The sequence below is a fragment of the Micropterus dolomieu genome, linkage group LG08, assembly GCF_021292245.1.
Source record: "Micropterus dolomieu isolate WLL.071019.BEF.003 ecotype Adirondacks linkage group LG08, ASM2129224v1, whole genome shotgun sequence".
In the NCBI taxonomy this organism is placed as follows: domain Eukaryota; kingdom Metazoa; phylum Chordata; class Actinopteri; order Centrarchiformes; family Centrarchidae; genus Micropterus; species Micropterus dolomieu.
The window spans coordinates 16740544-16752309 of record NC_060157.1 but is presented as its reverse complement, the minus strand read 5'-3'; the positions used below and the strand labels follow the sequence as shown (position 1 = coordinate 16752309).

The 11766-nt window shown below is 41.6% G+C and overlaps 2 protein-coding genes across 4 annotated transcripts; both read right to left on the bottom strand.

Moving 5' to 3' along the window:
• Window positions 1–540: 540 nt before the first annotated feature.
• LOC123975554 (adenosine receptor A1-like) lies at window positions 541–3940 on the bottom strand. The gene is made up of 3 exons (XM_046057121.1): window positions 3576–3940; window positions 3028–3491; window positions 541–2831 (listed from the first exon to the last, which is right to left on the bottom strand). The coding sequence occupies exons 1-3, from the start codon at window positions 3911–3913 to the stop codon at window positions 2620–2622; spliced, it is 1014 nt and encodes a 337-aa protein (XP_045913077.1). The 5' UTR covers window positions 3914–3940; the 3' UTR covers window positions 541–2619.
• Window positions 3941–5213: 1273 nt separating this feature from the next.
• Window positions 5214–11253, bottom strand: LOC123975384 (transcription factor Spi-B). Of its 3 annotated transcripts, none has more exons than XM_046056838.1 (7): window positions 10859–11253; window positions 7954–8009; window positions 7720–7754; window positions 6729–6933; window positions 6495–6613; window positions 6159–6303; window positions 5214–5981 (listed from the first exon to the last, which is right to left on the bottom strand). In XM_046056838.1, the coding sequence occupies exons 3-7, from the start codon at window positions 7738–7740 to the stop codon at window positions 5656–5658; spliced, it is 816 nt and encodes a 271-aa protein (XP_045912794.1). In that variant the 5' UTR covers window positions 7741–7754; window positions 7954–8009; window positions 10859–11253; the 3' UTR covers window positions 5214–5655. The 3 variants fall into 3 exon arrangements, with proteins under 3 accessions (XP_045912794.1, XP_045912795.1, XP_045912796.1); XM_046056840.1 differs by having other exon boundaries at window positions 5221–5963; XM_046056839.1 differs by lacking the exon at window positions 7954–8009 and having other exon boundaries at window positions 7720–7741; window positions 10990–11253.
• Window positions 11254–11766: the final 513 nt, after the last annotated feature.

Genomic DNA, 11766 nt, shown 5'->3' with positions numbered 1-11766 from the left:
TCCCCGAAAGCATTTACTGTTTAAATGTTTGTTTTCCTTTGAGGCCATGCTCAGATGTTAAATCTTCATTGATTTGACCCATTTGTGTCATATCACTGTCAGTCTGTTCCCCTTGTCCTCCGAATACAGCTCCAGTTAGGGGACATTTCTCGGCGACCAAACAGAGCTTGTAGATCTGTCACTGGCACAGTGGCAGAGTTGGGATCATGCCAACAACCCCCCCTTCTGTCTGTCTGGTCTCCTGTAATCAGACTAGCAGGGTCTACTGCATGCTAACTACGGGCCGGTCTGGATCAAGTCTCGGGGGTTGTGGCTGTATGCTAATTTATGCAAGCAGTGTACCTCCTAACCCCTTCTCTGTCTATCTGAGGCCCAGGTCTGGCATTTAGTCTGGCACTCATTAACCCTTCAGTCGCTGCCATGTTAACACGCTGGCCCATCCTAACCCTTTATCCCTTAAGAGTTTAGCGTTTAGCTGCCTGAGCATGAGCATCTTTCTTTGTGAAATTAATAAAAGTTTAAGAAACCAAATACACAGTCTGCTATGTTAAGCGAGAGTGCCAATTTTTTTTTATTAAACCAAAGCTGAACAGTTAACAGTACAAGTAAATTCACAGGAACATGGACATGCTGTATGTGATGATACTTTTTCTCTGTGAACTTTCCAGCTGTCTGATAAGTGTGGTTAGAGTTGCTCTCTGTGATAGTGAGTGTGTCGTCTGGGTCTGTTGGCTTTGTCTCGGCGCTTGGCGCAAGATTGATTCTCTATCGCGTCGATTGAACAGCCGCACTTTCTTAATCAAGAGACAGCAGGCTCGGGAAAAAAAACCCCTGAAAGGTAGACCTTATAGTGTTTTTAAGCAGACCTAAAATGGCCGATGTGCGAGACGCCATTTTGTGTTTCCTTGTTGTGTTTTGGGGGGCAGAATCCCAGCCTTGTATTCAATCAGAGGCAGCTGGTGGAAGCCATATTTGCAAGCATCTGTGTGTGTACCTCTGACTGAGAAGCAGCAGCCAGCCTACACAGGGATAGCCCACTGGAATGAGCTCAGTTTTTGGCAAATACGGAAACGAATTCCTGGCACAGAGTCGGCAGCTCTTTTTCCCCGCCTCTCTCGATCACATGCCAGAGTCTCAGGAAGCCAGTGAGTTGTTTGTTGGGCTTTCACACATTAGTGCTCTCACTTTCCGATGTCCGCTTACCGTTAAATTGTCTTTGATTTAATGTAATGGAACCGAGTTCTTAACTTTCAGCGCCGCATTAAAAAAACAACAAAAAGAAGCTTGGTTGATCGGTGAGGATGTGCCAATATGCAAAATCTTGGAAGGTCTTCTTTTGTTAAGAAGGGATAAACGTTTTTCTTGGCAGTTAAAGCCTTGTCGTCACGAAGCACTCCCAAGTTCAGCCATAAGTTGTGATTTTGAACCATTTCCAGGCACAAAAACAAAGACACAGAGATAAAACTGAAAATACAACACGCTGAATTTGAACACATCAGTCTAAAATGTCACGTAAATATACACTTCAAAAATTGATGATCCTACCCAGTTTTATCTTGCATGTATTTTTCTGAGAAGAATAGATAATTAAGATAACCCTCTCTGTTTCTTTTTCTTTGTACCATTGCAGGGCAGTTACCTTTGTGGATCTTTGATGCTGAAGCAACGTGGATGCTGTCCTTGGGGCTGAGGTAGTAGATTGAATAGTTGTGGGGTTGTGTAACCTCTTTTTGAGATAACTATACAATCTACTGTCTTTCCCAAGGAGACAGCAGAGTCAGCTACTCGCCGACTGTCATCTCGGGATGGGCAATCACGCTGTCCATCAAAATATACGCTTGCAGCAATCAACATAATGTACTGTGACAAGCATTGTTGTTTTTTTTTTTGCTAGAGCAGCTAAATCAGGTTTCAGGTGTCAACAGGACGTGAACGTGTTTGATTTGGGCTCTGTCAGGGTGAGGTAGTAGGTTGTATAGTTTGGTGGGTGGGATTGTACCCTGCTCAGGTGATAACTATACAGTCTATTGCCTTCCCCGAGGAGCTCACTGAACACTCATGAATGTTCAACACACTCTCATGGCTAAGTATCAATATTTATTTTTATGATTTGGGGAGTGGGAAAAAAACAGGAACTAGTAGATATGTGCTGCAAAAGGTTAGCGATGCATGAATTGAAGCTGTGAAATGACTAACTCAAAAAAATGTACATCTCAATAAAAGTTACACATGCCTCAAATCAGTTGCCCAAAAAATCCATGAATGACATCTTGAAATTGTTTCTTCGTCACCTACTGCAATTCTGATGGCTACATGGTTTGTGTGCAACAGCGGCTATTGAGTTTGTTAGTCTAGAGCACCCTCCAGTGGAGGCTTATGAGTTAGCTTTGGCTTAAATAAAGTTTGCAGACAAGATTTAGGCGACTGAATGCCATGGCAGGCTAAGTGTGTGCAGTGTAGGGGTTTCACAATTTCAAACACACAGACTGCCTGTATTTCCTCACTTGGATATCTGTAATAAAGCCTTAAATGATTGTTGACCATGTTTTGTGTGTATGACAAGTCCCATGAACTTGAACCTCAAACATACTGGACTTATAGTGACCCTGTGGTCCTTTGTTAGGGCGTGGCCATCCGTCCTGATCCACACATCTCGGTGTGATTGGCTCGGCTGCCTGTACTTGATCGGCGAACTTGCTCATCCCCGTTGCAACAGGTCATGTTCATGAGGAAGCGCCTCCATATTTGTCTGTAAGCCTGTTGGATCTTTGGGATGCGATATGCATAGACCACAGGGTTGACTGCTGAGTTGGCGTGAGACAGGAGAATACCTGGAAAATGGATTTGTTACCATCATAGATCACTAACTGCTGGTAAGTATTGTGATCTGTATGTGTGAGTGTACAAATACATATGTGAAAAAAACAAAACAATTTAAAGCCTCTAGGTGAACTTTGCATAGACATTTCTCAACATGTAAATACAAAAACAACCAACAGCAGACTGTGTGAGGGCTAGAAGAGCTACCTGTATAGAGCGTCCCTGGTGTGACAGCTTGGGGACCATGAAACAGCAGCAGGCAGTTCATCAGGTGCAGAGGAATCCAGCAGCTGGCAAACAAAATGAGAACCAGAGCCAGGGAGCAGGCCAGCCTCTTCTCCCTGAGCAGAGAGGCCTGGTTTTGAGGACAGCCTTCCTTCAAACGGCCCTGCAGGCTCCAGAAGATTCGCGTATAGAGGAGGGTCATGACCAGCAGGGGTGCAATGACACATCCCAGGAAGTTGAAGTAGACCATGAAAGGGAGGGAGATGACTGAGAGGAAGGTGCAGGGTGGAGAGATGAAGGAAGTGGAAGATGTATTTGTGGAATCAAAGGCTAGAGAGGAGTAGTTGTGCCAGCCAAACAGAGGGGTGAACCCCAGCAGGCAGGACAGTATCCAGCACACAGACACTGCCATCCATGTACGCCTCTGTGTGGCCAGGGCTTTGTACCTGAGAAAGAAGGAATGAAATTGATTTCCACAAATCAATTAGTAAGCATGTTCTCCATCCAGCTTTTCTACTTGCAGACCTCACCTGAGTGGTGTGTGTAACCTGAGGTATCGGTCCACGGCGATAGCTAGCAGTGACAGCACAGAGGCCTGAGTCAGCACGAGCACGACACAGCTGAGAAGTAGGCACAGGTCAGGGGTCAGACTCACCCAGCCATCCAATAGTACAGACAGGGGCACAGCCGCCACACCCACGAGGCAATCAGCCACTGCCAAGGAAACGAGAAAGCAGAAGGTTGGCTCTCGAAGGGAATCCCGGATACCAACACACACCGCACACACCACCAACACATTGCCAAGGCAACAGGCCACAGCAATCAGCGCTTCTAGGACTGTGTAGGCCACCCAGCTCCACTCAGCCATCACTGCAGATGAAGAACAGGGAAGCTATGAAGTTTGACGGAGCAGGTTTCCCTGAGAGCCCTGGACAGGTGGGTTGAATTCCACAGCGAGAGTTATGTCCAGCATAATCCTGTGTCTGCTGTTCAGATAGCAGATTCCTGCTTTTCAGCTGATTTGGCTTCAAATGACCAGGAAAAAAGCATGGAACAGATGCTTTTTATATGCAAACATGCATGCGCTTTCTGCGCACACAACAGGCGTGCACTCCATGGAGATGCCATCTGTATTTCATCAGTGAGTGAAAAACATTTCCTCACTTTGTGTGTGCCTCAGTCGCCTTAGAGGAGAGGATTACATGAATGAGCCATGGCACATTTTTCACAGAACAGTTTGATATTGCATTTGTGTTTGATAACGGTACTCATATCTTTTACTTGAGTAACACTACAATTTAGCAATACTGAATAAGTAAAGCTAAATATCAAAATTGCTAAATATCCGTTTTCAGTGTCATATTTTAATATGTATTATATTACTAATGCATTGGTATGTAAGCAGTGTTTTAAATGTTAGAACTGTTTATCATGTTTTAGATCTAAATCTGCAAAGTAACTAAAGCTGTCAAATAAATGTATTCGATTAAAAGGTAAAAATGTAGTACAGTATAAAGTGGCATAAAATGGAAATTAAATTATAAAAATCATACCTAATTTTAGTACTTAAGTAACATAAGTAAATACATGTGGTTACTTTCCACCATGGTTGCTGTAAATACAGCATGTCACAGCAGAACAAGTTTGTGACTGTTACCAGAACCAAACTATCTGCTTTGTAGTACAAGCTGTAGTCAGGAATGACTACGAGTTCATGTGTGTTGAACATTATGTCATTTGACCCTGTGTCACGTGGTTTCAGCAAATATGTGTGTGGCCCCATCATTTGACTAGGGAAATTAAATTACATTATTTTGGCAGCTTCATAAAAGAAAATTATACTCAGCATCTCGAATATGTTCAGTGTCTGCGTGTGTCCTGCTACTCCTGTGTGTCAGGGTACTTTGTAGATGTTACTGATTAACAGGTTTTGCTTTTAATGGTGTTTTGTTCTAATGCACGCTTACTTTGCATACAATTTTGGCTATGGGTGTGTGCTTGTGTGTGTCTGTGTTTGCACCAGTTTATAAGCACATCTGTGTTTGCCTGGCTGATAGGCACCACACAGTATATCTTTGTTCACGTGGATAGATAGACAGACAGACAAGAAAATATCAGGTATTCTGAAAATATTTTCAGATTTATTCATTCATCTTAAAAAAATATATTTTAACACAAACAGATCATGTTTACACAACCTATTTTTTAAGTCTTTAAAATTATCGTGTAAATGCTGACTATCTGCAATACAGAATCACAAAAAACAGAAAACCACAACTTTTATTTTAAGAATGATAGTAGTTCTACTTATGAAGTAGATATTATGTGATAACCTGTTAGGTTTACATAGTTTATAATGGCAGCTGACTTTTCATGCATTGCCTATCACATCACTAGCACCATTTCCTGTTTGCCCCTTATCTGACCTACAGTGTTTCATCCTCTGGCTTTTCAAATACCCAGTATTCATTTGTTTCTACATACCATAGAATTAGAATCAGCAGAATGGACATGAATGGGACAACCACAGTGATTTTCCGTAAATATCCATTGTGCTTATTCTTTTCTATGCTTATATACATATATATTATATACTGTCCATCAGGCCTCCTACACTGCATTAGATTCTCCTTTTAGGCCTCGCAGTGTCTTCTCATCGAACTGGTAGGTGAGCTTCCTCTTCACCTTGTGAATCTCGCCCGTGCGGGAGTAGTTCCTCAGCGCCCGTGCCATCTTCTGGTAGGTCATCGTCTTGCGATTGCCCTTACGAAGGCCCCAAAGCTCCGCCAGGCGCTCCTTGTTTTGGGAGGAGAACTGGAATGTACCAGCCGAGGACTGGACCCACCAGATACAGTTACGCATCGATGGCGTCTGGAGCATCTCAAACAGGAACTGGAACAATCGCTCCTTCCTCTTTCCTGCCAAGGAGGAAGAAGCTATAAATACAAATGTGACAATGACTCAACAATGTGCGTATGTGTGAACATAGATGTTTTTTTGTCCCAACAGAAGGCCTTACACTAAATACGAGCATGTTTGGTGTGTAGATATATCAAAATAAATTTTGTTGAGAGTTTTGGTGCGCATGTGGAGATGTGTGTACGCATGTGTACCTGAAAGTGGGGCAAGAGGCAGGGAGTCTCTGTCCTTCCTGCTTCCCCTATCCGACGATGGTGATGGGGAATCTTGGTACTGGGAGCTACTGGACTGGGAGTCTGAGTCAATGTATGCAGGTCCCACGTAGTAAGAAATGTGGTCCTGAAGCAAACACACAAAAAAAAAATATTCATAATTCACACATATAACCATTCCCAAAAATTATGAAGAAAGTCAATCAATAAAATCTAAATTCAACCTCAAAATGTGAAATGTGTCACACAGTAATGTGTAATTTTATTCAGCAATGTAAGAGGCATCTGAGCTAGGTAGATTCAGGCCCTTGAACTCACCCATTGATGGTCATGGGGACTAGGCAAAGCTGGAGGCAGGGCATGCTCTTCATATTCCTCATTTGGAGTGTAGGGGTCACAGTGCCACTCATACGGATGCTGACCAAACCAGCTATTTTCTATGGAGAAACAGGCAAAAGATACAGTCAGGTAAAAAGATATAGAAATACACAACCACCGACATGATCTCATTTACATCTTTTTCATTATCATTGCCGCCACCCCCACAGTAACCTATGATCCTGGTGCTCTGGTGGGAGTGTGTGTGCTTTTGTTGCCCCACGGTGGTTGGAGGTGATGCAGGTGTGCGTGCAGGCTGGACCTCCAGTGAATGCTCCTGCAGGTACTCCTCGATGACCTCCAGGTCCACCTCAGGGCAGGATGAGGGAGCCACTCCGCTCCAGGCCACCCGGTCTCCACTCAGTCTGACAAAAGCCATCTAACAGACACAGAGGCAGGACGCCGGCTTTGAGAAATAATTCACACTCACTCACAGTTTTCCCCTGAACTAGGTTGTTGTGTGATGCAGACAGAGAGAAAACACTTTGCACGATGGGTGCCATTTATCCCGTGTCAGTCATAGCCTAAGGTGGTGTTGTTATTGCATACCTGCTGTTTTTTTCATTATGCTGTGTTGCATCATATTGTGAATAATTTTGGTCTGAGATCGGGAGATTAGGGATGCACTCACTCATCAATTTTAAATAAGCTGGGAATTATCTATGAATCCTGAATTCTACATAATATTAAACCGCACACATCATCCTTAATATGTAATATGGTGAATTCGTTTCCATCTAGGCTAGATTTGTCAAACTCCAAAATGACACACACTAAAGACATTCACAGGGCAGCAAACCGTGTGATATTTATTCTGTTTGCATGGTTTTCTGTATGGGTCTTGAAAATGAGCCAGGTGTGACAGTGTGTGTTTTAGTTTGACTGGCAAATTTATGCAAGTGTTTGTGCCTCCACCAGGACAGGTAACATTCAGGTAACAGTGATGTGCGGCTTTGCTGCTTACTCTTACAAATAAACCTTTACCCTCCGCCAACACGTCAATTACAGTTAACACTATAATATTTCATAAGCCACTATTACGCAAACATCCAGTTATATAAATATAACCACTTTTCTTTGTCGTTCATGGACTGACCTATGGTTACACTCTTTCTCTCTCTCTCTCTATATATATATATGTACAATAAAATTATATCCAACTCACCGTCTCCATTTCTGCCAACATACTTAAAGGACAATCTGTAAAAAGTTAACACAGAATGAGACAGTTGTGAGACACAAGAATCAAAGTGCAAAACATGAACAGAGAAGTGAAAGAAGACGTGACACATGCTTCTCAAACTTATCAAGATGCAGATAGACAGTCATATGACAGCAAAAGACAACAAGGCCATGTCAGAACCTGAATGAATGGCTGTAACAAAGAAGATACCTGTACCTTGTTAAGTGAGAGGTGTATTCCTGTGTCTGGTGCAGTGCAGTAGTATCCTCAGGCTGTAGAAGGTGGAGACATGAGAATGTGAGTACTCACCTGAATGATGCTCACCTCTTATATGTCACTTTTGGCCAAGCCCCTTTGGTTGTTAGTGGGAGTGGTTCACAAAAGAAAGCATTTTTTTCTTGGCAGATTGTTTCTCTATTTCATATTACGTGTGAGTGTAAGCAGTGTTTTAAAGCTTGTGAAAGTTTATTCCACAGAATCAAAACTTGCGGTGTATGTGTGGTTTCTTATCATTGTATTTTCAGCTGCAGAGGTGCAATGGGAGATAATGATGTGATTTCATATTTTTGGCTTTACATCCTGGTGGAATAAAACATGGTAGTGGGCAAGGTAATGAAATTATGGGAAAAACATGCTCTACTACCTAGACGTTTTGAAGAAAAGATGGGTGTTATATCTTGAATTAATACTAAAATGCTTCTACACACACTCACTCACATTTGCATGCATCCAAAATTCCATTTAACTGTAAAAGGTATTTACCCATACTACCCACTGGCTGAACACTATTCAGTAAGGAGACATTATAATGTAATTTAGAGGACAAGGATATTTTAAGTGTTTGTTAAGGTACAGTATTTTCAACAATTACAACATCTCCCATTAAGACATTTTAAACAATAAAAACTGTATTATAGTATATAGTCATTTATTATTATCTGTTTATTTACAGTTCACAGGAGGAGTTAAAGTTGTTGACAACTACATTGTTAACACATAAAAAAACCCTTTAGATAATGGCTTAAATAACTAATGAGTTAATGAATAAAAGTCATACATGGCACCTCAACCTTCCCAGGCTGAATTCCGTGAACATAATTGTAAGTCTGATACACAGTATTGTTTTAATTAGCTTCCTAAAGCTGCTACATAAAAATGACATTGTTCTTCACAGACCATTGTAGGGAAACAAACGGCAACGGAATTGCATCAACCCCCCCCCCCCCATTAGTTCACTTTTAAAGTATCCTACACTGTGAGCATGTTGCTTTTTTCTGTTGTTACATGTGTTATTATTACAGACGTGGATTCCAGTATTATCCCTCTGATGGACTTGTTTCAGGTGTTTCTATGCAATGCCTGCTGGGATGTAGCATGTAAATGTTGACAGATATATATTTAACCTCAGGAAAAAATACCTTTGACACAGGTTTATGGTTCGATAAGTAATAATAACATAATAAGTCCAAATGCAGTGGCAGTAGCCTGTGACCTCCTTGGACTGATGATATATGACATGTATGTAATGGGACAGAGAGCAGGTATTTACACTCTGTGTTTTTTTCCTGTGCTATCATATAAACTTGATAAAAACTCAAACAGTGCTTACAGTAACGGCATCAAGACTTTACAGCTTGTCAAGGTTTAGTGTAGAAATTCATCACACTGAAATATTACCAGAGGCCCCTACATTATAAACCTATCAGAGTACACAAAGATACAACTTAGGGTCGTGGAAGGTCAATACGTCAAAGTGTATCAGCAAATTATTTTATATGGTGTTGTACCACTTAAATATTGAACATTTGTTTCTTCCTGGTTCTGGACAGCACCTTTAAAATGTATCAACATGAGTACATGTACTTGTGCATGTGTGTCATACTGTATATGTGTACAACTGTCAGAAGATTGACTGACACAGTACAGCAGCTGGGCAAATAGTGCTTTCCACCCAGTGTGACAGGGTGACCATCTGGAATACTTTAGTCTTCATGACCCTCTCTCTCTCTCTCTCTCTCTCTCTCTCTCTCACACACAAACACACACACACACACACACACACACACAGCCTTGTGGTGGCACTATCTTCGTGGGAACCCGTCACTGACATAATGCATTCCCTAGTCCCTTACCCTAACCTTAACCATCACAACTACATGCCCAACCGTAACCCTTTCCCTAACCCTTACCTAATTCTTACCTGAACCCTAAAACCAAGTGACCCTTAGAGAGCCCTTTAAACTTGTAGGGTCCAACACTTTGGGCTCCACAAAGCTGTCGAACCCCACAAGTATAGAGGAATCCCTTTGATTCGTCAAACAAGTCAAACAAGCCCCCACACACACCTTACACAAACACAAATACACACTCATACACTTACAGTATATGCATATGCATACTGCCCTGCCCTGTAAAATGTTACTCCTCTTCTTGTATACACATAGCACAGCTTTGTTTACCCTGTGCATGTTTGCTCATGTGCAGGTACAAACAATTGGAACCTAGTGTACACAAACATTTTTACTTTGGCTTGATTGATAAATCTAATCATGGATTGATTGCCTCACACTAATTGTTTGTTTTTTACAGTGTGCTGTGGTTTTAAAAGCTAAGTCAGAAGCAGTTGGAAAACCTGTTCAGCAAGCTGGAGAAATAGCTTCCCCGAAATATCAGGAGGGCTTCCCGTACGTGATGCAGATGATGTCATAGACCCCATTTAACCCTCAAGATGCTAACTGTATACATAAAACAGATGAAAGCACATCCATAAGTAACAAATCAAACTGCAGAGTAGGTCATAATCTTTATGATAAGGCCTCAGTTAGTGTGTGTAATATTTGCTTGCACAGCAAAAATTATAAATACAATTCCCACAGAGGTAGATAAAACCATCCACCACCGTCCCTCAATATGTATCAGAATTCTCTAATTAGCCTTCACTGTGAGGACACCACAGCCACTACAGATTTTCTTTGTTGTATGAAACTGACATGTCAAATATATGTTGTAGGTAGAATACACATGTATTGATACATCTAAGGCTTGTAGTTTATAGTATGTGAGAACATGTCATTAAATTATTTGCCTACAAAGCTTGGGAAAAATCTTTTACATCACTTACCAAAACATCTTTTATCTTGAAATTCTTATGTCTTCGTCTTGATCATACTGTAGCTTAATAATAACAGTGCCAATATCAATACCAATAGAAGTCCTAATTCCAATCCAGTACCATACCCATACTATACCTACACAATTAGAAATGCCAGTGCCAGTGCTGAAAAAATGCAAATGCTAATATCATTAGAAATGCCAACAGTGGGCACCCCTGTAGCTCATCTGGTAGAGTTGCTCAGGTTTGATTCCAGCCAGAGCCCTTTTCTGCATGTCATCCCCTCTCCATCTCCCTGCCTTTCCTGTCAGCACTTCTAAAGCTCACTAATATGTTATATTGTAATTATTTAATCTGTACAGAAAGTGTAACATGGACACATTGTTGTTTTAAGGGAGGTTATGTTTCAGACTATTTCTTGGTAGGGCACGGTAACTTCCTGGAGTCTCTGCTGGTTGCCGGGCAACTTCACTGTAACAACAGAACTCTCTGCACTAAGCTAGGCTAAGTGTCTGCTTGTGGTAGCTTAACATTTATCATACAAACATGAGGGTAGTGTTGATGTTCTCTTATAACTTTCGGCAACACAGAAAATAAGAGCATTTCCCACGGTATCAAACTATTAAATTAAGGTCAGGTCAAGAATCTGGGAGGGAATCCCATCTCTATCAATAATGACACTTAGAGGTGATAAAACCGGTGGCAACAGTGGATGTAGTGGAAGTCAGAGGCAGACTTTACCAAGACCCCCCAGAAATACATCCCCAGTTGTAGTAGTCGCAGGGGTAGTTGCAGTACAGTAGTAGCAGTTGTAAGCAGGTGCTAGTGGAAGTAGATGTTGTAGCAGTAGTAGTTGAAGGAGCAGCAGTAGAAGTTATTAATTGTCAAAACATAGAGAGAGCTTTATAAAAATACTC

What these genes read in the sequence shown, in the direction of transcription:
- LOC123975554 (XM_046057121.1), bottom strand. Translation starts at nt 3,913, where the DNA reads ATGGCTGAGTGGAGCTGGGTGGCCTACACAGTCCTAGAAGCGCTGATT. An exon ending in AGGTTACACACACCACTCAG is followed by an intron (nt 3,492 to 3,575) that starts GTGAGGTCTGCA and finishes CTTCTTTCTCAG; the next exon opens with GTACAAAGCCCTGGCCACAC. An exon ending in ACCAGGGACGCTCTATACAG is followed by an intron (nt 2,832 to 3,027) that starts GTAGCTCTTCTA and finishes TCCATTTTCCAG; the next exon opens with GTATTCTCCTGTCTCACGCC.
- LOC123975384 (XM_046056838.1), bottom strand. Translation starts at nt 7,740, where the DNA reads ATGTTGGCAGAAATGGAGACG. An exon ending in GTCCCCATGACCATCAATGG is followed by an intron (nt 6,304 to 6,494) that starts GTGAGTTCAAGG and finishes TGTTTGCTTCAG; the next exon opens with GACCACATTTCTTACTACGT. An exon ending in GCCTCTTGCCCCACTTTCAG is followed by an intron (nt 5,982 to 6,158) that starts GTACACATGCGT and finishes TTGTATTTATAG; the next exon opens with CTTCTTCCTCCTTGGCAGGA.